The following is a 26,250-nucleotide window of genomic DNA, read 5'->3' on the forward strand; positions in this document are numbered from 1 at the left end:
CTTTCTTTAATGCTAACTCACTATAGTTTAGTTATACATTCAGTGATTCCTCTAGCTTTTATCATTTTAACACAAAGCAAACTTTGTTTTATGAACTGAAAAAAAAAAATTTTGTTTTATGAAAAAACAAATTGTGTTTATATGAAAACCGCAGTGCCCTCTCTCATCTGTATCTAATTTACAAAAACATTTAAATTCCAAGAGTAAGTACTACATAGTCCAACTCTTTCTACAGTATTTTGATCTCAGCCTAGGAAAAACCGTATTTAACATCACAACATGTACCATTTTTTAGTGCCTGCTAGTTACTAAGCAATGCACTAGCTGCTTGACATACATTTTCTTACGTACTCTTCACAAGAATACCCATAAAGGTACAGAAGAGCCCCATTTATAGATATGTAACTCGAGTTTAGCAATGATAACTAACATGTTGTAAGGTTAGGACGACTAGATTAGTGGGGAGTGTATTGGTACCAAGTCTGATTTCAAAATTCACAGTTTTAATGACTAATAGTACAACCTCATGGTACATTATTCTTCCTCTCACTGGCTAGAGATACATTATTGTACAGCTGTGAGAATAAAAAAGATTAAGAACATCACAGTGCAAATCCTCAATTTATTTTCTCAAACATATTTTCATGATCACTAGACACTTCACTTTCTAACAGCATCTAAATCCAAAGACTAATAGGTTAGCAATCTCCCTAAAGAGGTGATTCATGGAATTAAAAAGGAAAAAAAAAGAGATCAGTGATTCTAAAAGTCTATTCTAGAGTCTGTTTATAGGATTTGTAGTTCTAAGAAACAAAATGTACATTTTAAAAGAAATTGCATTAAAGAGTGTATTCTAAAAGCAATTTACGTAAAATTTGCAATAACAAAGTTATTTTTCCTACAGGAATTCCACTAATCAAATCTTTTATTTTCTTTTAATAAGCTGTAAAATCTAAATGCCACTAAACAGTTTAAACCTGCATTTCTTTATTTCTGGCTATGCTCAAGAGTTGTCCTCTTCCCCTGCTGCTACCAGCTCTGTCACAGATAGGCAGTATCTTCCGTGTTTCATTGCTTTTCCAATGCGTGATTATGATGGGCAAGCAACGCACTGAGCCACTCAAAGAATTGGAGTTGGCAGCAAACACTCCTTTACCTTTTAAATGCTGGTTCCTGATCATCAAGTACTTATAACCAAAAGCAACCTGCACAACACAGGGCACACCCCTAGCCAACTGCACTGCATACAAATCCAGTTATGCAATGCGCAGTGTGGGAGAAATGCCTGTGCAGTTACAAGAGCTTCTAATAAGAATATTTATTTTCTATTTATTACAACGACAGCATGTAAGCGAAGTCCACATTTAAGACTTATTGCAGATTTCTTTTTCTCAAATTATATTTAGGAAGACTGAGAGCATATGAGAGTGGAGATGGTATCCCATTTATCATCGTCCAGTTTTCAGATCAGTCCCTGGTATAAACTAAGAGATCGATGACTGTTGAATAAAGGGTACTTGAAGAGTCCTCCAGGAGAGTTAGACCCGGAAAAGGATGCATCTTTCTCCTAAAGGAAAATGTGCTGCAACACTGTAGAGCCAGTCTTCAGCAGTTAAACCTACCAACTACTCCATAATCTAACTGCAGAATTGCTCAAACAAAATTTAAAAGTTATTTTTAATTAGAATCTGCATATAACATAAGAAAACTCAACTAAATCCAAAGTAAAGAAATAATATTTTAGAAGATTAGTTCAATGTTTTAATGACATGTAGTAGAAAATGAATTAAATCAGCTTTATAATTATACTTGAAGGATCTCCTAGCCTACAAAATTATTCTTTAGAGAATCCATTTTCCCACAAGATATGCAAAAACTAAAATAAACCAAAACACGTGGGCCAGATGTTTCTTCAATATGAATATAATCACCTGAAATGAGTCTCAGAGCTATTTAAAGAATAAAGCAGATTATACAACTTTGGCACACTACATAGAAGGTGACAGACGTTTTTGATTTGTGTGTGTGATTTTGTTTGGTAACTAAGAATATCAAGGATAAACCTGGGAAGTCGCTGGCCTCCTCCCTCGGATTTCTCCTTCACATCCAACTGGTAACCAGCTCTCACAGATCCCCTCTCCTCCATACGCTGAATCTCTCCCACCCTACTCACCCCTGATCCCGCCTCTCACCATGGCTGGATTGGATCTCCAGCCTCTCTACTGGTCTTTTCCCTCTAGTCTTTTACAATCCAAAATCCAGTACCCTCCCCACAACCACTGTCTCTAAAGTGGCCGTGCTAAAATGACACTGTTATTTTACCTCTCGGTGGTTTTCTACAGCCTTCAGGAAAGAACTCAGAACATCAAAGCAGAGATGGTTTATCGTGATGTGGCCACTTTGCATGCCTCCTACTTTATTTTAGCTTCATAACAGACTCCAGCTGTCTGGTAATTCCCCAGCTGGGTGAGGATCTCCCTACCCGGATGTGTCTGCTTGCACAGCTCTCTCCCCCACTTCCTCCTTCTGTTCACAGTCCCCATCTCCTCTCTGCCCAGAACCCTCCTGGGCCTAAGCCTGCTCTCCATGTGGTCACGTGGCTGTGCGTCCTTCCCATGGGGTCACAGCGCAGCATGCGCTTGCTGCCTCACCGTGGGATGAACCATCGATCTCTCTAGCTTTCCCCAAAATGGTAAACAGAAAAGTTAGACATGTTGAAATTTGTAAATCCAATATAAACTTTATAGGGAGGTGATGAATGGACCTACTATCACCAACCCTCTCTGTCAAAAACCAGTTTTTAAATTAAATTAAATCTCATTTAAATGTGATCTACAATTTACTATTTTCTAAGTAAGCTAATAAAAGTAGTATAACTACTTCAGTTGTTTTAATTTCTTAAACATTTCAAACATTAAAACAAAAATTCTTGGCAATGCCTATGCCATCGGAATTACCAAATATTAACTTTCAAAAACCTACAAACAACAGATTACAAGACTTTTCTCAAACTCTGAAAGGAAGAGGGGCGTTAAAAGGTCCGGAAATCTAAGCACAACCACAGCATTCTAAATTATCTGCCAGTGGAAGTAGGTCATATGGCCCCCCAAAACCTAAGAATTAAAATCAAAGCAATTATTTATAATCTAGTACAGACGAGTACAGATTTATAACTCCTGGGGAAGAGATCGCTAATGTTCCCCAATATCCTTTTTCTCTCCTTCCTCAGTAACAGAACCCTTTCATCTTAGTAGGCCACATAGCCTATCAGAGGAAAGATTTCATTTCCCAGTTCCTTTGTAGCTACATATGGCCAGAAGACTGAGTAATGGCCAATACGGTATAAGGTGGAAGTGTTGAGGGGCAACTTCCAGGAGCCTCCCCATGGCCTGGAACATACCCCTGCTCCCTGGCTCCCTGCCACCCCGACAGCCAAGAGGACCAGGCCACGCCCCAGGGATGGCAGTACACTGAGCTGAAGGAGGCTGGATCTCTGTGCATTGTCTAGTTCTGGTCTGCCCAGCCCACCCCTGGATGTAAGATAACAACAAATCTCTCTCTTAAGTCATGGTATTTGGGGTTTCTGTTACATCATTAGATGAACCTATCCTTCCCATTACTGTTCTCTTGAACAAAAATAACTATCCTTGAGACATAACCTTGGCTGGAAAAACAACAACAATAGCACCTATACTAGATATACACTGGCTTTAGTGCAAGTATATGTGACTAGATCAGTCAACTTGGGATTTAAAATATATTTAGGTAACAGCTTACCTATAAACTTAAATAAATCTAGACATATGACAATAGAACCAATATTTTTTTCCCCAAATATTGGAATTCTGAAACTTTCTGCTATGGTTTGAGTATCTGTCCCCTTCAAAACACATGTTGAAATTTAATCCCCAATGTGGCAGTATTGAGAGGAGGGGCCTTAAAGAGGTGACTGGGTCATGAAGTTCTGCCCTCATGAGCGGATTAATCCATTCATGAATTAATAGATGAATGGCTTTTCATGAGAGTGGGACTATGGCTTTATAAGAAGAGGCTGGGCACGGTGGCTCACGCCTGTAATCCCAGCACTATGGTAGGCCAAGGCGGATCACGAGGTCAGGAGATCGAGACCATCCTGGCTAACACGATGAAACCCCATCTCTACTAAAAATACAAAAAAAAAAAAAAAAAGAGGGAGAGAAACCCTAGGCTAGCATGAGCGGGCGTTTAACCCCCTGGCCATGTGATGCCTGTGCCACCTCGGGACTCTGTAGAGTCCTCACCAATAAGAAGGCCCTCAACAGATGCAGCCCCTCAACCTTGACTTCTCAAACTCCGTAACTGTAAGAAATAAATTCCATTTCTTCAGACATTACTCAGTTCAGGTATTCTATTATAAGCATCAGAAAATGGAGAAAGACACTTTGCTCAGTGGTTTGTCTGAGCATGCAGCAGTCTTGACACCATTTCCACCTGACAGCTCATCTGTCATCTAGGTTGCCCCATCTAATTCCCTTACACAGCGAAGAACAGAAAGACGGACTGTGATATCAGGCCAGAACCAACAAAATCAAGTGTAACAACATACGACAGAGAAAATCTTGAGTACCCAAAAGGACAGTCAGCAAGGTTAAAATACATTAGGACCATATAATACTATCATCTACCCCAACTGGGAGACTAGCACAATTCAAACAAAGAGAAGAAAGAAAGGAGAGGGAGACAGACAAAAACAGCTGGGAAAAAAATGCCAAAGAGTATGATGACTTGCTTGTGTGTTCTCCTTTATAAAGAGCTCTAAGTTTCAAACTGCATGTTAATGATGTTCCTAAAAGCATAATATATGAACAATTTGGTCTGAAGGGCACTGACCATTGACAAGAAATCATTTAGTGGGAGAAAACTAGGCAAAATTTTTAATTAGTAAAATGTAAAATAAATCAAAATTCTGTTTTAAACATTTTAGACCACAGCTTATACTCAAAACTATCCAAAGATTATTCCATTAAAAAATGTTAATACAAGCCACTCTAATAGTTCCCTATTCTTTGAAAAAGTTGTTACTCTTTCCAGTGCTATGTTGCAAATAAAAACACTTTCAACAACAGTAAATAATCTGTTGTACAGACACCCCTATACATTTACTTTTATATTTAATAATCAACCTTGATTATATACCCATACTTTATATTAGCTCTCATTTAACATGACATAATGGCAAAATAATTTCTAACAATTTTTTCCAAATTGGAAGCTTTTTTCTCTTAAAGCTTCAAATTAAAAATTTATTTCAGGAAACTAACTGGTCCCTAGCTGCCACAATATAAAAGACTATTCTTATATAGTAACAATGTTTTAAGTATATCATATTTTAAATCTAAGGTGCTTCACATTTTTTATTTTGACAGAGGTTTCAACAAGATTAAAGTAAATCATGCCTATCAAATTCTGAATAGATACTATTCTACCCTGCTACCCAGAGGAACTTCAGAACATTATCTGAAGAACAGAGATTCAAACAACAAATATATTCTATCACCGCCAAGTTAGTTCTGTATATTTGAAACCCTAAGGCATAAAAAAGGGAAGGATCTCTAAAGAGGAGAACATCTACCCATCTACTGTAGAGATGTGTAAAGATTCAAAAGATAACATCCCTCGTTAGTGCCTCCTTAGTGCCTCAATAATCCGAATTCTCTTCCCTCCCATTATCTGAAATAGGACTGTCTTCCTCCGCTCTCTCCTGCTATCTGTGGCACACAAGATCATGGAGAAAGACCAGGGAATACTCTGACCATGTTTAAAGAATGGTTCTGCTTCCTCCCCACTATCTAGCCCCACTTCCACTTCCAAATCACAAGTTTGGACCATAACAAGTTAAATCTTTAGCTATGAGGAAAACATTTATTCAGCATGAATCAGACAGCTCACCCCACCCATGAATTAGCAATTCCTTTTAATAAATACGTATTTGCTAAGTCAGTCGATCTGAGCTAGTCTGGACAGATGTTTTGGTCTCACTAGCTGGAGTATCGGCAGGAAAGTTTTCTACATTTTTAATGGTAGACAGTCCCAGCTGGTTACTTTCCCTAAGTAACCATCCCATCCTGGCTCTTCAGGGTCTTGCCTCCATCAATTACCTGGCCCAGGTGGCCAATGGCCTTCTCGCTGCCACACCCATTGCATACTTTTCAGTCCTCCCTTCCTCGTCCTCTCAGCTTATTTTACACTGCTCACTACTACTCTATCCTTCCTGAAATATACTTGTTTTCCTTTCCTTCCCTAACAGCACATGTTTCTGGTTTTCACCTAATTTTCCAGCCAGTTCTCCTTAGAGTTAAGCAGTTAAGGTCTTAACTGCTACCACCCCACCCTCCCTGGGTAAAATCTACTCCTTTTCTGTCAGCCCATTCAATGTTTTGTCAGAGTCCATGGCAGCAGGTGGTTCTTAGCCTTTCTTGGATCACACAGCTCTTTGAGACTCCTGTGGAAAGCATGGGCTCTTCCCCTACCGCGTACAATTTCAGGGAGTTAATCCAAAACCTCCCCAGTGAAGAGCCCCTGTTCTACACACACTTTTTCAGGTAATCTCATCCCCTTCCACGACTTCCACTCTCACTCCACTGATTACTTTAAATCTCTCAATCTAGCTTATGTCTTACTCCTGAACTCCAAACCTGTATTTCCAGCTTTTGAATTTCTCCTCAGCTAGAAAGCAGAAACATCAAATTCAATGTGTCTAAAAAATGAACTCCTCAGTGCCACCCCAATTCTGTTCCTCTGTCTACATTCCTGTGTGAGTCAATGGAAAACATCCAGCTGCAGGTCGCAAGCCAGACTGCCAATCTTGATGTGACTCATTCACCACCAGCTCCACACAATCAGTAAGCCCTGTCACTTCCATATTTTTAATAACTAAAAAAACTGGTCTTTCCTCTGTCTTTGCTGTCACCATTATTACCTAGGGAACAACTGCCTCATCTCTAGAGTGATCTAAGAGTTCCCACCTGGTTTTCTTGCCTCTAAACTTGCCACGCAGCAGGAAGGGTGACATCAAACACGAGCCTTCTCACAGTAGCCCTCTGTTCAGTCCTCTGATTGCTTCCATTATTCCGGGAAAATGTCCACACTCCTTAACGTGACAAGGAAGGCTCCCCTGCCTCGGCAGCCACATCTCTCCCAACTCGCCCCTTCAGCCTCTGTCCTCAGCCTCACAGGGGCCAAGAGCCACTTGGCATGGGTGGCTACTGAACCCCAGGAATGGGGCACATGCAGACTGAACTGTGCTGAGTGTGAAGAACTTGCCAGATTTTTCAGACTCCGTGTGAAAAAAGTGGAAAATATCTCATTAGAAAATTTTACACCGATTACTCGTTGAAATAATGTAGATATAGTGGGTGAAATAAAACATTATTAAAATTAACTTCACTTTTTTTAACTTTTAAAAATATGGCTACTTGCAATTTTTACATTTCTCCTGTGTCGCTTGCATTAAATTTCACTGGGCCGTGCTCCTCTACGCAACAGAACTCCATGCAGATCCCCTGCTTTGTCCCTTCTGGCAATGCCATCCACTCGACAGTATTTATTAGGTGCTACCCTGAGGTGGGCACCAAATGTGAGCTAAGAGAGGGCCAGCAGGGCACAAAGCCCCGCCCTCCCCCTCACCATCACATGGGTCAGCCCTGCTTAAGGCCTCAGCACAGGCCGCCTGCCTCCAGGAAGACAGTCCTGATTTCACCAGAACCAAGATAAACGCTTCACTCATCTTTCCTCAATGAACGAATTAATAATTAATACAATTAGTCTTGCGGTTCCAGTTCTGCTCTTGGCTGATGACTGACAGCTGGAGATTCGAGGGCAGAGGCTGAAAACCTTCGGGCCAGAGCAGCTGCCCTCCTCAAACCTCCCCACACCAAACATAAGAGACTAGCACCACATGATTTTTTTGGCCAGCCCAGTTTTTTTTTTTTTTTTTTTTTAAGTTATACTTTTTGTCTTTAAAATTAGGACAACCAGACCAGAAAAAAGTTAAGTTAATATTTTGGAAGAGAGGAAGAAGAAAATATGAAACAAGTTCACTGTGCACTGGTTACCAACCTGGCTGAATTTGGAGAAACAGAACACCCACATACAGGAGGCTATATGAAGCCTATTTATTACTTACAGATAGGCAGGAAGGGGCAACAGAGGCCTGGGATCCATGGCAAGCCAGTCCCCAAAACGTGCAAGAAAGTAGCCCAGGGCAGATGAAGTCTCATCTGTGCATGCCTCACTCGCAAGGCAGCTGAAGGACCCCAGAAAGTAGCCCACCCTGAGTTTTACACCCTGGGGGCCACGTGATGTGTTGGGCTAACGTGCTGAAGCTCACCCTGTTGCGGGGAGGAAGAGAGTACGGAACGGAGCCCAGGCTATTCCAGGCTGTCCTTCCCTATCTGAGGATATTACATTCCCAGCATATCTACAGTTATTCTTGTAAACTACAAGTGAGAAAGGAGACAGAATTGAGTCTGTCAAAGGACACCAGAAGAACTGCCCTGCAGACAGGGCAGAAAGTCCAGCTGCAGTTCTGTGGAAGTCCTGCAAAGTCCTCTGAGGAATGGGCCTCACGCACTGTACTAGTCCAGGTCATCCTCCCACTCTGGCTTCACTCAGCAGGTAAAGGGGAGACAACCAGCCAATGAACAGGCCAGGCAGGAAGCAAGAGAGCTTCCTGCACCCAGGAATTTGGAAGGGCATATCCAAACCATGCCCGCTGCATGTGGAAAGCTGAGCTAGAATGTCATGATGACAAAGCTCAGCCTGCGCCTCTCGAGCAATCATGACAGGGTCTTGGGCAGGAAAAGCAGTCTACAGAGAAGAAGTGAGCAGCCTGGCTATGAATGTGAGAAACCACGTGAGAATGGGAGGTGGAAAACACTGCTGCCTGCCGCGCTTCCCGCCAACTTTCTGGTCCCCAGTTTCAGTGGACTGTGTGACTTCACTTAACTTAGATTCTGTGAGCCACCTGATATCCTTGTCACCTGTCTCCTTATATTTAAGCTAACTCGGGTAGGTATTTGTTTCTTGTAAACAAACTATTCTTGGAGAAGAACAAGAAAAACATGTTTAGACTTAGTTTAACTAAGGTATTCTCACTAGCAGAATCAATTACATTCCTGTTTTGTTCTGATGGATCTTCTAGTGGCTACCTTGTTTCTATCATCTACATTATTTCTTAAGGTATAGCTTCTTGAGTTTATTAAAATATTGCAAAGTTTTTTTAGATTATCATTTAACAATCAATTTTACCAAAACCATGAGTCTGAGTAAGCACTATATATTGCATCAATGGACCTCAGTTATGTAAGAGAATATCCTACTTCTGAGAAGATCCGTGCCCATGTATTCAGGGCTGCAGGGCCATAACGTCTGCCACTTACTCTCAAACAGCTCAGAAAGATAAAGAGAACACACACAAATACAGCATAATGTCAAAGCTGGTGACTACAGATGAAAGCAGCTTTTCAGTAGTTAAAATTCTTTCCAATTCCAATTAAAAAACTCAAAAACAAAAACTCAGAGCAACCTTTTTTCCTTTCCACACTTCCCTTTTTCCACTCAACCAGGAGGACAAAAGCGCCTAAAACTGAGGGGAGGGGAGCAGTAGGGTGAAAGGACCTCTGGCTTTTTTTTTTTTTCTTTTTTTTTTTTTTTTGAGCAGATGGATCTCACTCGTTTGCCCCAGGGCGGAGTGCACTCGGCGTGACCTTGGCTCACTGCAAGCTCTGCCCTTCCCAGGTTCACGCCATTCTCCTGCCTTCAGCCTCCAAGTAGCTGGGAACAGTTTGCTCGGCACCCGCGCACTAAGCCCAGCTAATTTTTTTTTTGTATTTTTAGTAGAGACGGGGTTTCACCGTTTTAGCCAGGATGGTCTCAATCTCCTCACCTTGTGATCCGCCCGCTTTGGCCTCCCAAAGTGCTGGGATTACAGGCATCAGCCACTGCACCCGGCCGACTCTGGCTCTTTCATGATTTTGCTGGGCTCTGGATTCACCGATATCCACAGTCCACATGACATGAGAAAGATAAACCTCTTACTTAGTAAAATAAAATCCAAAAAGAAGTAAAATTAACATTCAGGTGACTGTAATTTTATTAAGCCTTCACGCAACTTCAAAGGATGTCTTCTGATGTTAATTCCACTACTGGTAGAATCCGAGTTCCACTTCTGACAGCACTGCTGCGACTCCCTACACACAGCGTGCTCACAGGGCGCCTTTGCCCGAAGTCCTCCTGGTACCCCAGCCACATCTCCACCAACTCACTCCTTAACCCTTAACACTTCTAGCACTGCCTGCTCCTGCCTGTTCCCAAGCTCCTGTGACACCTACATACACTTCTGTCACAGCTCTCATGATAAGGAAGGAGACCACCTCTCTTAATGTCTCATACCTCAGAAAAAGAAAGAGGAAGTAAAAGCTAAAGAAAGGCAAAAATGAGATCAATAGTCAGACAGCCCGGTGCCACACCCCAGGCCTGGTTTGGTAGTTAAAAATCAACTCCTGATCTAACCGCTTGTATTAGCTATAGATTCCAGGCATTGTATAAGGAAGTATTTTGTGAAACTTTCTGTTCTGTCTTGATTAGTGATGCATGCAGCCCCAGCCACGTACCCCATGCTTGCTCAATCGATCACGACCCTTTCACATGGACCCCCTTAGAGCTGTAAGCCCTTAAAAGGGGCAGGCATTTCTCTCCCGGGGAACTCGGTTTTGGGACACAAGTCTGCTGATGTTCCCGGCCGAATAAAGCCACTTCCTTCTTTAACCTGGTGTCTGAGGGGTTTCGTCTGCAGCTCGTCCTGCTACATTTCTTGGTTCCCTGACCGGGAAGTGAGGTAATTAACAGATGGTCGAGGCAGCCCCTTACGGGGCTTAGGCCTGCCCTCTGGAGCATCCCTGTGGGGACTCCAGCCAGCTTGAGCAACGCGGATCCTGAGAGCGCTCCCAGGTAGGCATTTGCCCCGGTGGAATACCTCATCAGAGCGGTGCACGGCAGGCCCCTGCGGAGGATCAACACAATGGTTGAACACTGGGAAGGAACTGGTGCTTGGACTCGGACATCTGGAATACAGTAAGACGGTCTTAGGAACTTGCCGACTCCATTTGAGTGGAAGCATGGCCTGATCACCCACAGCATGCCTTTATTGGCACTTTGGTTTTGGTTTTGATTTTGACTTGGCTTGAATTGCTTGATGAACAGGCGTGCCTTTATCGACACTTTGGCTTTGGTTTTGATTTAGTGTGAATTAGACAAGTGAGTGACCTTTTACCCTTTCCTTCTCTTGTAGTGTGAGAGTTGTTTTGTCTCAAAAAAAAAAAAAGTTACACTCAAAGTAAGCCCACTCCGCTAGGAACTATGTTAAAAAACATACATATATAAAAAAATAAGAAAAAAGTCATCGAAACATCCAAAACTTATGCTATTAAAGTGCGTGTTACAGAACCTTAAAAAAGGTTTTGCAGGGGATTATAGTTAACCCCCAAGAGATTGAGAACTCTCTGTGAATGTAAATCAGAATTGCCCTCTTTTGGTGTTGGATGGCCAACCGAAAGAACTACAGACAGGGAACAACTGGCCATGTATTTCAGGTGGTGACAGAGGTCGGAGGGAGCCAGTGTACCCAGACCAAATTGCTTTATACTGATTCATAGTTAAATATAACATAGACAAAACCAGCATAGATCCAGCCCTGTTTAACGGCTTATTGAGAAAAAAAAAAAAAAGCCAAAAGTAAAAGAGCAGCTTCGCCAGCAGACAGTGTTAAAAGAAGAAATCCCAGAAACAGCAAGAGAAACCAGTTTTGCAGGAGCTGCCAGAGGTAACAGAAATCTTTCCTTCATATGTCCCAGCCTACTCCTCCTTTACCAAGGCCAATAGCACCCCAGGAACCAGGTTTAGGAGCTAACACGTCCCAGGTCTCACCTCGAAGGGGAGGATCAGAGCCTTGAGAGGCCAGGGAAGGAAGTCAAGATAGTCAAGCGGGCAGTCTCAAACCTGGCCTTGCTCGAGCTATGCAAATGCTCCTGAGGGAGCAGCGATATACTGGGGTAGACAAAGACAGGCGTATGGTAGAAAGGTGTGCCTTTGTGTATCAACCCTTCACCTCTGCTGATCTCCTCAATTGAAAGAACAATACCCCATCTTATACTAAAAAGCCTCAAGCCTTAACTAATTTGTTTCAAACTATTATCCAGACTCATAACCCTACTTAGGCTGATTGCCACCAGTTGCTCACGTACTGAGGACAGTTGGTTCACCTGCCTGGACTTGAAGGACGCTTTCTTTAGCATCAGACTAGCTCCTGACAGCCAGAAACTACTTGCTTTCCAGTGGGAAGATCCAGGGTCAGGTGTCACCACTCATACACTTGGACCTGGCTTCCCCAAAAGTTCAATAACTCCCACATTATCTTCGGGGAGGCCCTGGCACAAGACCTGCAGAAGTTTCCCGCCAGAGACCTAGGCTGCGTGTTGCTCCAGTGCGTCAGCAACCTCCTGCTGGGAGACGCCATGGCAGTCGGGTGCACCAAAGGAACAGATGCCCTGCTCCGGCACCTGGAGGACTGTGCGTATAAGGTGTCCAAAAAAAAGCTCAGATCTGCAGACAGCAGGTACACTACCTAGGATTTACTATCCAAAAGGGGGAGCGCAGTCTAGGATCAGAAACAACGCAGGTCATTTGCAACCTGCCGGAGCCTAAGACCAGAAGGCAGGTGAGATAATTCTTAGGAGCTATAGGGTTCTGTAGGTTATGGATCCCAAGCTTTGCAGTACTGGCCAAACCTCTGTACCAAGTCACAAAGAGGGGTGACCAGGAACCTGTTGAATAGGGGTGTTAGCAGCAAGCCTTCCGTGACTTAAAAGAAACTCATGCCAGCCCTAGCCCTGGGTCTGCCTGACCTGACAAAGTCATTTATACTATATGTGTCAGAGAGAGAAAAAAATGGCAGTTGAGGTTTTGCCTCAGACTGTGGGGCCCTGGCTGAGGCCGGTGGCCTACCTCTCCAAACAACTAGATGAGGTTTCTAAAGGTTGCCCCCTGTGTTTGAGGGCCTTAGCAGCAACTGCCCTGCTAGCACAAAAAGCAGATAAACTGACTCTTGGGCAAAAGCTGAATATAAAAGCCCCCCAATGCTGTGGTGACTTTAATGAATACCAAAGGACATCATTGACCAACGAATGCTAGACTAACCAAGTACCAAAGCTTGCTCTGTGAAAATCCCCCACATAACCACTGAAGTTTGTAACACCCTGAACCCCACCACCTTGCTCTCGGTATCAGAGAGCCCTGTCGAGCTTAACTGTGTAGAGGTGCTAGACTCAGTTTACTCTAGCAGACCTGACCTCTGGGACCAGCCTTAGGCATCAGTGGACTGGGAGCTGTATATGGATGCGAGCAGCTTCGTCAACCCACAAGGAGAAAAATGTGCGGATATGCAGTGGTAACCCTGGATACTGTCATTGAAGCCCAATCATTGACCCAGGGTATTTCAGCCCAAAAGGATGAACTCATTGCTTTAATTCAGGCTTTAGAACTAAGTGTAGGTAAGACTGTGAACATGTATGCTGACTCTCAGTATGTCTTCTTAACCCTCCAAGTACATGGGGCATTATACAAGGAAAAAGGCTTGTTAAACTCCGGAGGAAAAGACATAAAACATCAGCAAGAAATCTTGCAACTACTAGAAGCAGTGTAGAGGCCCCAAAAGGTGGCAGTCACGCACTGCAGGGGACACCAGTGAGCTTCCACTAAAGTTGCTTTTGGGAACTCCTGGGCTGACTCAGAGGCTCGGAAAGCTGCATCCACCCGCTCCCAGGCGTCAGTCACAGCCCCCCTTCTCCCTCAAGCACCTGACCTTGTACCTACTTATTCTAAAGAAAAAAAGGACTTTTTCCAGACAGAAGGAGGACAAATAATAGAAGAAGGATAGATCTGGTTACCGGATAAAAAGATAGCTGTGCCACAACTGCTAGGAGCCACAGCTATACTGGCTGTGCATGAGACCACTCACCTAGGCCAAGAGTCACTTAAAAATTTGTTAGGCCAGTTATTCTACATCTCACATTTATCAGCCCTTGCCAAAACGGTGGCACAGCCATGTATTACCTGCCAGCAGCACAATGCGAGGCAAGGTCCAGCCATTCTGCCCGGCATACAAGCTTACGGAACAGCCCCCTTTGAAGATCTCCAGGTGGACTTCACAGAAATGCCAAAGTGTGGAGGTAACAAGTATTTACTAGTTCTTGTGTGTACCTACTCTGGGTGGGTGGAGGCTTATCCAACACAAACTGAAAAAGCTCGTAAAGTAACCCGTGTGCCTCTGAGATCTTATTCCTAGATATGGACCGCCCTTACGAATCGGCTCAGACAATGGGCCAGCATTTGCAGCTGACTTGGTACAGAAAATAGCAAAGGTATTAAAGATCACATGAAAACTGCATGCCGCCTACCAGCCACAAAGTTCAGAAAAAGGTAAAATGCATAAACCGGACACTCAAGCAGCTACTGAAGAAATATTGCCAGGAAATTCATTGAAAATCAGGTTTTTGCCTATGGTCATCCTCCAAGTCAGGTGCACCCCCAACAAACAAACTAGGTATTTTCCCTATAAGATTTTGTTCAGTCACGGCTGGGCGCGATGGCTCAAGCCTGTAATCCCAGCACTTTGGGAGGCCGAGACAGGCGGATCACAAGGTCAGGAGATCGAGACCATCCTGGCTAACCCGGTGAAACCCCGTCTCTATTAAAAAATACAAAAAAACTAGCCGGGCGAGGTGGCGGGTGCCTATAGTCCCAGCTACTTGGGAGGCTGAGGCAGGAGAATGCCGTGAACCCGAAAGGTGGAGCTTGCAGTGAGCTGAGATCCGGCCACTGCACTCCAGTTTGGGTGACAGAGCGAGACTCCGTCTCAAAAAAAAAAAAAGATTTTGTTCAGCCAGCCACCCCCCAAATCATAAGTCCGCAAAATTGAAGGTAATCTCCAGGAACTAGGGGAATTGACCTTAAAAAAAGGCAAATGCAGGCTTTAGGAATAGCCATACAAAGTGTTCATAATTAAGTACATAAAAATGCCTATAAGCCTGACACTCCTTTAAATCTGGTGACTCTGTTTAGGTCAAAAAGTAAAATCTAATTTCTCTAGGATCCATATGAGATAGGCCCTATATTGTAATCTTGTTCACTCCCACTGCTGTTAAAGTTGCAGGTGTCGTGTCTTGGATCCACCACAGTCGGCTGACACCGGCAGTTCAGGACAAGTGAACCACCAGCAGGACTCAGATCGTCCAACCCGGCTAATCCTAAGGCGAGACTGAGCTGCTGCTGAGGAAACAACAAGCCCTGCTCTAGTCACACACCAGAAGCTGACTAGTCTAAGCACTGCCGAGCTTGAGGACTCGTCAAACAGGTAATGTAGTTAGACATCTTAGGACTAGTAGTATTCCTGAATACTGTTTTACTATTGTTCTGTCGCTGTACTCAATCTTTTTCCCAGGTAAGGACCTCTTTTGTCCTTGCTAGCACCTATATAAAAGTGTTCCCACTGTACACATACTACTTAAATCAAAGAACCCAGACCCATCCGGCCCAGCAGCATTTCCAAGTCTTTAAGTCATTATTTAAGCATATAAACCAAAAGTTACCGGAGCCTCCTCCCTTAGCTAAAAACATTGCCAGCAGCCTACGCATTTCCTCATGTCATGTTTGTGGAAAGACTAACATAGGAGACCAATGGCCTTAGGAAGCAAAAAAGTTAATGCCTCAAAATAAGTTTACTCTGACTAACTCTTTCCCCAAACAGATGCCCACAAGTTCAAACGTCTAGCTCTTAAAAACTTCTATTATTAAAAGTCAAACCCCATCTACATGCTCAATTAAATCATACAGTTGCAGGCCATCTTAGAAATAATCACTAATAAAACTGGCAGAGCTTTGACCATTTTAGCCTGGCAAGAAACCCAAATGAAAAATGCTGTCTATCAGAATAGATTGACCCTAGACTATTTACTAGCGGCTGAAGGAGAAATGTGTGGAAAATTCAGCCTAACCAATTGTCTGCACATAGATGATCAAGGGCAAGTAGTTGAAAATATAGTTAGAGACATGACAAAGTTGGGACACGTGCCTGTACAGGTGTCGCAGAGGTTTAATCCTAAGTCTTTATTTAAAAAATAGTTTCCAACTATATGAGAATTTACAACCCTCATCGCATGTGTATTGCTAGTAATAAGAACTTGCTTGCTGCTCCCCTGTGTATTACCCTTGCTCCTTCAAATAGTAAAAAGTTTTGTTGCTACCTCAGTTAATCAGAAAACCTCGGCACAGATGTATTACATGAATCATTATCAATCTGTCTTGCAGGAAGACCTAAGTAGTGAAAATGAGAATGAGAACTCCCACTAATAAGTCAGATTCTCAAAGGGGGGAATAAGGAAGGAGACCACTTCTCTTATTGTCTCATACCTCAGAAAAAGAAAGAGGAAGTAAAAGTTAAGAAAGGTAAAAATGAAATCAATAGACAGCCCGGTGCCACGCCTCAGGCCTGGTTTGGTAGTTAAAAATCAACCCCTGACCTAACCTCTTGTATTATCTATAGATTCCAGGCATTGTATAAGGAAGCACTGTGAAACTTTCTGCTCTGTTCTGTCTTGATAACTGATGCTGCAGCCCCAGGCACATACCCCATGCTTGCTCAATCGATCACGACCCTCTCACATGGACCCCTTAGAGCTGTAAGCCCTTAAAAGGGCAGGCATTTCTCTCCTGGGGAGCTCAGTTTTCGGGACGCAAGTCTGCCGATGCTCCGAGCTGAATAAAGCCACTTCTTTCTTTAACCTGGTATCTGAAAGGTTTTGTTTGCGGCTCGTCCTGCTACCACAGTGTACTGAAACTGTGGGCTACGCCTTTATTTTCTACTTCTTATTTCTCTACTTTAGCACAAACTGAATTTTCTAACAAGTATTTCTGTCCGTAACTAAATTAGAGACAATTACAGAGATAAAAGTAAATACTCCCATAACTCTCTTAACTGAGAAAAGAGCTGGATACAAATGGAACAGCATAGCGTTCAAACCAGACACTGAAAAGTTTTCTCAGAATACATTTCTGGGATATTTAGCAAGGCAGGAAATACTGTCATCCAAGAGACTGTTTTCATTTCAGGCTTCTAAATGCCTAGCCCTTAAGGAAAATAAGGCAAGAAGAACACAGCTCCTACCAGTGTGAGAGGTGCCTCTAGGAGAATGCCGTACAGATCTGATACAGTGTGGTGGGAGAAATCTGGTCTTTTAGGAAAACCTCTGGCCCTGTACTAACACTTTGGCACCTTTATGCTGAATTCCTTTTTTAAAACAGAAGTAAAAACAAATGATAAACTTTATCTTATTCATCTAAGAGGATTTAGATTTTTAAATGTAACTGCTGCACTGCTGTACAATTCTTTTAAAATTTAAATGGAATAAAAATTCAATTAAAGAATATTTACATCAAAAGGTACCTTTCTTAAGACAATAGGCTGATACTTCTCCCCTCTTTTGGTCAATTCCTTAGGTTTTACTAATGACAAAACCTGTCAATTCATTTCCATTTAGCTATGAAATATTTTTCCCCCATCAAGACGTAACACCTGGGTGACATACATAAAGGGACGCTGAGAAAATAATTCGAAAACTTAAATCTCTTAGAGAGTGAATATAAAGTTTGCTTAATCTTAATTAAATTTTTAGTATATTCTGCCAACCATTCTAGTGAGGTTTACTGGATTTAAAAGATGTGCCGTCTCTACTAAAAATACAAAAAAATTAGCTAGGTGTGGTGGTGGGCACCTGTAATCCCAGCTACTTAGGAGGCTGAGGAAGGAGAATCGCCTGAACCCAGGAGGTGGAGGTTGCAGTGAGACGAGATCACGCCACTGCACTCCAGCCCAGGCGACACTGCAAGACTCTGCCTCAAAAAACAAAACAAAAAAACAAAAAACAGATGCATGCATGTGCACACACAAAGCCCATGAAATGAAATATGCCAACTGACCACAAATGTAACTGCTCCACCCACACAGAAGGAAGAGAAAGCAATGAAAACCAAAGCAAGTTAATTGATTTTTCTCTACTTCTCCTTACTAGACCAGCCTTTTCTTTCGTCTATGCTTTACTGATCCTTTAAATGCCACTTCAGGTACCTGTTTGTCTAAGAAGCCAATCATAAGCAAACAAAACTAAAACATGAACTACATCCACAGATCCCCACACTTAGTCATGTGCACCTATGTGTGAAACCTGTAATTGATTTTATGTTTAATTATAAAGTCCACAGACTACATTATCCATCAGGGGTTTTCTTTACTGTCAAAATGCTTATTTTCCAGTTCTTCTGAATGTTTACTTAGGCTGATACTTTGCAACAATCTGAGATTTATGTTATGCTGGTATTTCCAAATCAACTGTAATTCAGTGGTGCATAGTGTCCAGAAAAGTTAAAGTTAATACAGTCTTAGGAAACATTTCTAACTTGCAAAGAAGCAGCAACCTTCAATTGGGAGGCTGAATTACCAGTTGATAGTGAGATAACAGCTGTAAAAAATTCCTCTTTTTACGGCTGGAATTAGTTTTCATATTTTAAAAAATCCAGTCATATTTGTTTTTTTCAAATACACAAAACATTTGACATTAAAAACATTTTCAAATGTTCCTCCACTAAAAACGTCGTAATAATGTGGAAAATTAGGCAGGCAGATCACGAGGTCAGGAGATCGAGACCATCCTGGCTAACACGTTGAAACCCCGTCTCTACTAAAAAAATACAAAAAACTAGCCGGGCGAGGTGGCGGGCGCCTGTAGTCCCAGCTACTCCGGAGGCTGAGGCAGGAGAATGGTGTAAACCCGGGAGGCGGAGCTTGCAGTGAGCTGAGATCTGGCCACTGCACTCCAGCCTGGGCGACAGAGCGAGACTCCGCCTCAAAAAAAAAAAAAGTGGAAAATTTCAGGTACCCAGAAAGAGACCAGGGACCCAGAAAATTTCAGCTACCTAGAAAATTCCAGAAACCCAGAAAGAGAATCTAGAAATTAATTTAGAAATTAGAAATTAATTCTGGAAAACATTAAATCTAGAAATGTTATTTTTATTGAAAATCATGTGGAATGTTTTGGTAACTTTATTAGTATCCTAAAAGTTAGCTAAAACACATAAGAGTTTTTTTTTCTCTCTCTTTAGTTCGTAACTCTTCTAATTACAGTATTTATGCCTCTGCACTTACAGAATAACTAAAATATGCAAAGCTGATAAAAATACCAGAGAACAAAGTAATATCATCCTCAGCCTGCTGAGTTTTTGTTACATTAATTCACCTAAGCATAAAAAATCGAGATGGTAACACTCTTATAACTTATTATGCTGCTTAAGAAAGGGCTGAATAAGAATCTAGAGACAAAAATAGAAAATTCTACATGAGATCCTCTACCTACAAACATCAGTGTTTCTTTCCTGAAGTCCTGAGCTGTTCATACGCACATATTATTGCTTCTGCATTAGAGGCTGATTACATTTAAAATCATTCTGTAGGAGAAAAACAATTGACATTTTATGATGTTAAATGGATGAATTAGATGTATAAATACAAGTTCTCTAAGTTGTCACTGTTTATATATTCTGCCAAATTTATGAATATAAAAATCCAACACTGCACAAAAGAACAAAGGGCGCGCCAGGAATGCCATGGTGGGCACAAAAAGATGAGAGCTGTGGAGGCCCATGAGTAGGACTGACCTGCTCAGGCTTCCCATCTGAGGGCGCCCAGTGGGTGCCACTGTCCCCTCCCTCCCCGACAACTTTATTCCTCCCCCACCGCTCCTCACCCACTCTCAGTCAGGGTTATTTATAATCCATTGTTCCACATAAATACAGATGTGATGTGGAAGGGGAGAAACGCTGGTATTCTAACACCTACAATTTAAGGATGCAGTTTTAAAATCAATCATAAAATAATTAAATAAGTATTTTCCCATTATATAACTCTATATTCCATGTGATATAAACTCAAATGTATCTCTACATTATCAAGAAACTTAATATTTAACTCCTTATAACAGAATCAAAATCAAAATCCATATCTGACCCAGTTCCATGATTTCTTAAGTAACATAAATTACACTTAAAATGTAATTTTGAAATTATAATTTTTTTAATTCATGGCAGAAAGTAATAAATGTTAACTTTATTGTATCCAAAGTTACAATGTAATCTGATAAACAAAAACTTCAGGAATAATGCAATACCAAAAACCTAAAAATCCTTTAGGGCAGAAAAGCCCAGGAATGCAGGCAAAGTGCTGCTGCTGCTGCTGCTGCTGCTGCTGCCTGTTATGCAGACCTTCATGCTTTCATCTGTGCTTGCATTTTAAGTATGTTCAAATAACTATTTCACTATGGAGGGCTAAAATACACAATTTATAATAACTCGTTTCCATTTAAATCAAGCCAATGCTAAAAGAAAAACTCCACTGTATTTCAAATTTTCACTTGATACAAAAGAAAACAATTTAGAGAAATTTATAGATTCTTTATAACCCCAGTAACATATTTTAGGTTAAAAAGCCCCTATTTTAGGCAGGTAGAAAGGTAGTCTTTATAAGTATAGTTTAGTACAGACAACTAGGTTACCTGAAAAAAGATATTGATCCAAACCTCTTTTACATTTGGGGATATAATTTGCAAAAGACTACTTTCCAAATGGTATTCTATTTAGTCTCATATTAAACTGGTATTGTAATAAATTGTTATTACTTGAGTAACTTTCATTCTCTGGCACACGGAGCCACAGAAATTTATAAGTCACAATCAAATACAGAGATCACAGGTGAATTTTAATCTTCCTTTATACAAAAATTTCTCTATGAAGGAAGTGTGGGAAAATACTAACACTAAGCTTCTCCATTAAATGTAAAGGAAATAATCATAGCTAAAACATTAAAATTTTAAAAGTTTGTAATATAATTAGAAAGATAAAGGAAAAAAGAATACCCTCTCATAAAGAGCAAATAAACTAGTATTTCCCTGTAAAGACAGAATACTCTTCCTCTTACAATCATACACAGAGAAAGGTACTATGAGACTACACCAAGTTTCTAAATTCAAGAAAAAAGTCAAATTTTAAATATTTCACCTTCAATACATGATCATCTGAACAACAAAAATTCTCAACCAAAAAATTTCCTCCACTGGCAAACATCCTGTTTCACACACATCTTGCCTTTCATATTAGGAATATACATTTTTTAAAACAAGAAAACCACTAGATCCAACAAGAAAGATTTCAAGAGAAATAAATAAAATAATAATTATATTTCAATAGCCTTAATTTCGACACAATGGGAAAATAAGACTTTGACTTTCATAGAAACTTTAGAAAAACATCTGGCAACTATAAGCTCATTGGTTGCAATGGCCTCAAATTCTATTAAATGCCAACATCCTTTAAATTAAATTCCTGAAAGAGATCTAAACAAACCATAAAATATGAAATTACTAAATAATTGATTTATCTTGAAAAATCTAGCTTGGGGTAAAGTGAAGTAAGGAGAGAAATCCAGTGGTGTATCCTAAGTTTTACTGACAGACCTGAAGTTTTCCTCCTGCTAAACAGATAAAACCATTCTGGCATTTTACCTTCTGTTTTGATCCCATTCTTCTTGCACTGAAGTTATGGAAAAAAGTAAAAACATTTTCAGCCCATCAAGTGCTGTCAGCACTAGCTGTGAATCTACCCCAAGTCCATCTACTTCTTATCTCAATGTTTATCGTCTACGCCAAGCCACCAACTATCTCAGCACCAGACTATCATGAGAACCAGTTCAAATGCTCTTCATTCTTTCTCACTTACCCTTCACAATCCATTCTCCAGGGAGTAGCCAAAGTGACCTTTTCGAAACATAAACCACATCTTGTCATTCCCCTATTTAATATCCTTGCAATGGTTTTCAACTCATCTTATTGGAGTCAAATGATAGCCTACAAGGCCCTACACGATCAGGTCTCTGCCTACCTCTCCTGAACCGTATTTTTCCCCTTGTACCGTCCTTCATGTCAGAGTTTGCCCTTGACCATCCTTCTTATCAGAGTTTCCCAACCTCGGCACTGACATACACTTCTTTAATGCTGGGGACTGTCTGCATTACAGGATATTACCAGCACTCCTGGTCTCTATCCACTAGATGCCAGCAGCACCTCCAACCCTGAGTGTTACAACCCACATAAGTCCCTATACATTGCTTTAAACAAGCCAAGTTCATTACTACTTCATGGCCTTTTCACCTCTCATTCCCTCTACCTAAAATGCTTATTCATCCCAGTAATAGAGCTGTATGGCTGGTTCCTTTTCATTACTGTCATCTTAGCTCTGTGGCCTACTCAGGGAGGCTTTCTCTAATCATCTTATATAAAGTTGCACCCACTTCCATCATACCTAACATCATTTAACTTATCAGGGTACAAATTTGTACACTTATTAGAGTACAAAGTGCTCAAAAAGCAGTTGTAAGAATTTACATAAATGTCACTATTTATGATAAAAGTGTTAAGTGGCAGGAACATAATATTTAACACATGATACCACAGCAGCACTCCTGGATATTCTCCTACATTGTATTTGCCTGCATCCTCAAAACGCACCCATGCTAGTGCATCATTAATCCTCTCCTTTGGAAAGGCTGGTAGCATTACTGTCAGTTAAAAGCAATGTATATTTGTTCCTGATGCCTTAACAAAAATAGTCCAAAACAGAGCATCCTTCCAGAGGCTGGGGAATGGAGAGGCATTTGAACTGTTTAGGATAGTGATGAAGGCACTGAACACCCAACCTACAGCTAAAAGCAGCTATGCCAAGGGGAATCTTCATTTCTTCATTTCTTCTATTATGTACACAAAGGGCTCACCATTATGTCTAAGTAGTTACTCTTTAATTGATCTTGTTTTAAGTGGATACAAAAAAGTCACTAATTTTATTTTAAAATAAAACAGGCAACAAAGAAGCACAACTTTAGTTACTTCAAAAGCATAAACTATATGAATGAAATGTGAGAGCTGAATCTGAGTTTCATCAGCTTTTAGTGTTTTTATGTGAATTGGTAAAATTCATTCAATTTACCATATGCTGAATAGTTAAGCCTTGCAAAATTGTGGCATCTCTAAAGGAATCAGTAGTCCAACTGCATTCAACTCCAAAAAGAACTGACTGACTTATGTCACAGGATCCTTTGAGTTACCTCTGGAGTTGTTTTTGAAATTATTATTTTGAATATACACTTGAGACCTTGAGTGCAGCCCATCTTTTTAAAACTATTGTGTTATTGCTTTGAATTACTAAAACATATTTCTAAATTTTGAATCAAAATCACTGATTTTAAAAATGGTCATTCAAGGCATTTACATAAGAACTTTTAGAATGGCAAGTGAGGTTTTGCAGACTACTGTACGAGTGTGAGCAAAAAGCTGTGGCATACCAGTTGTGCACCATGAGCTTCTGCACGGCCAGCAGAGCGTTATAGCGGACCTGCTGGTCTTCGTGATGCATGTGGTTCATGACCAGCTGCTTCCCGCCAAGCTGCTCGATGACCCTGCAAACAGGAGAGACGTGGTGAGGAAGATGCAATTACTCTCAAATTCACAGTTTGTAAGCATCTCAAATACTAAAATGCTAAAAAGGAAAGTAACGATGTGCGTAAATAAACCAAACATGTGTCTTTTTTTTTACATCATTTTCCCTGAACCACAGATTTACAGTATTCAAATATTTTCTTTTTTGAATTCCTAATGATAAATCCAACAGTTGTTCTCATTTCTCATCCCTAATCCAGAAAAGTATGATCTGCCCAGATACCACCCAGTCACCAGCATTTTAGATCATGGTTTTCTAAGTGGTTGAGTATTAACGTTTTTATTATCAGTATTTCTTGCTTGTTTAAAATCAGTATTGAACACCATCTAATTTTCATCATAACATACAATCAATATCAAGCCCACCAGTGACTGTGCTGTGTGACAGATAGGGGCTTAGATGTAGATAGCAGGGAACAGAGGGTTAAAGAGCACCCATGCTAATTTTCTGGAAAAGACTACTGATTTTAAGATAACCACCCGTTTCTCAGAACAATGGGATATGCCATGTGACTTGGGCAGTGAGATGGAGGAGAACATTCATATCTTTGAGAGCACCGAGATGACTGACAACCGACACTGCTTTCTATCACCACACTTCCAACACCCTGAAAATCCACTTATTACATACACAAAGGAAAGTAAAAATGGTTATTTTCGTCATGCACAGAAATAGGTCCTCTGTTCCTTTGCAAAAGTGTGGTTACAGACAGAGCTGTGGAGTCTCAACTTCCACAAAACAGTGTGGACTGCCCTGTCCATTCTTCAGTCCCCAGTCCTGTCTAGTGGAGGATACCTACTATACAGTCAGTGACAAGTGGCACCTTAATACAGTACGGTGTTTGGTGATTTAAGACAATCTCACAGATCAGTAAGGTTTCTGGGGTCAGAAAGAAAGAAGTAGATGGAGTGGGAGTGAAAGGGAAGCTTTTATCTGCATACCTTTTCATATTTTATTCTTTAAAGCATGGTTTTTTAAAAAAAAGTATTGAACTGAGGGGAACAAAAAGAACATAATATAAGTATCATCAAACATTAACTGAGTGCTTACTGCATGCCAGGCACCGTACTTTAAAACATTATCTAACATATCAGCTCAGCCATTTATCAAACATGTTAATTAGACAAGTCCTTTACCTGGTAAATTCCTCCCTGACAAATAGGGAAGACAAGGACATCTTTACAGCGTTGCTGTGATGATTAAAGGACATAAAGCCTAAGTCCCTGCAGGACACCAAGCCCAGCTCTGCAGCGACGATGATACAAGATGCTCTCCTGCCTCTCATTCTCACTGTAGCCCAAGGGATCTTAGCAAAACTCTGCATATTATTTTTACTACTTAAAATTCAGTGGCTTCTACTTCTCTTAACAAAAGGACCCAGGCCAGGCTCATGCCTGTAATCCCAGCACTTTGGGAGAACAAGCTAGGACAAACTGCTTGAGCCTAGGAGTTCGAAACCAGCCTGGGTCACACAATGAGACGCTGTCTCCACAAAAAAATTAAAATAAAAAATTAGCCAGGCATGGCGGTGTGCACCTGTAGAACCAGCTACTTGAGAGGCGGAGGTGGGAGGATCACTTGAGCCCAGCTCAAGGTTACAGTGAGCTATGATCACACCACTGCACTCCAGCTGGAGCAACAGGGTGAGACCCTGTTTCTTAAAAAAATAAATAAAAATAAAACAAAGGACCCAAATCCTTAAAATAGCTGACAAGGTCCTTTCACAGTCGGTTTTGGAGCCCCACTGAGCTTCACAGAGCACAGTCACAGGCTGCTTGTTCTCTAGACTGCCTCTGAGGCCTGAGCTAGCAGCCAACAGCACTGTAGCTCCTGCCTGAAGGAAGCTTCCCTAATGCACGAGTTTTCTCCACAGGCACATAACAGCCCCTTCTTGCGCTTAGGAACATTACACAGCACTCCAGCAGAAGGTTTGAGGCAATTTTTAACAGCAAAATCGCCCCCCACACACACAAAAACCCCACAAAACTGCAAAAAAAAGTATGGCACTAAACAGACCACGTAAAGGACGCTTGTTTCTAGCATAAGAGAGAACACAGGATGGCGGAACGCTGCCTTGTTCCCCCACAGCTGCGGATGTGTCCATGAGCGACTCCAATTATTCAACAACTCTATACATGTCCACGGATAACTGCGAAAGCGCCTCAGCACTGGCACGGGTGTTGAAAATAAACTTTTTAGGAGGTGGGAAAATTCACAATTCTGGAACCAATGAATAATGAGGATCAAAATACAATCTCAGAAAACTGCCATGTTGTGAGCAAAATACGACTGAATCCCGAAGTGCTGGGATTACAGGCGTAAGCCACTGCGCCCAGCGATCCTTTCTTATGACTCAAGAAGTCTGTTCTAGATAACTTGGTAAAAGTTCAAAAACAAAATAATTCTAATACTTGACATGAAAGAAATACGTAATTTAAAATGTTTGAGGATTATGATTAATCTTTTTGAAAACTTAGTTCAAATTGTTGGTCTGCAAATCCACTGAACATCCATAAAGTTTGGGGGGGAAAAAAACCTCCTATAACCATGAGAGAAAACACTGCC

At 41.3% G+C, this 26,250-nt stretch overlaps 1 protein-coding gene across 2 annotated transcripts in view; it reads right to left on the bottom strand.

The window, feature by feature from the left end:
* ATP6V1H (ATPase H+ transporting V1 subunit H) overlaps positions 1 to 26,250 on the bottom strand; it is a 121,514-nt gene that overhangs the window by 4,733 nt on the left and 90,531 nt on the right. For both annotated transcript variants that reach the window (XM_017855291.1, XM_017855292.1), the window contains one exon: positions 23,531 to 23,644. In XM_017855291.1, coding sequence (XP_017710780.1) covers positions 23,531 to 23,644 — 114 coding nt within the window. The remainder of the gene's footprint in view (positions 1 to 23,530; positions 23,645 to 26,250) is intronic.

This window comes from Rhinopithecus bieti, unplaced genomic scaffold, assembly GCF_001698545.2.
Source record: "Rhinopithecus bieti isolate Rb0 unplaced genomic scaffold, ASM169854v2 scaffold_40655, whole genome shotgun sequence".
Classification (NCBI taxonomy): Eukaryota; Metazoa; Chordata; class Mammalia; order Primates; family Cercopithecidae; genus Rhinopithecus; species Rhinopithecus bieti.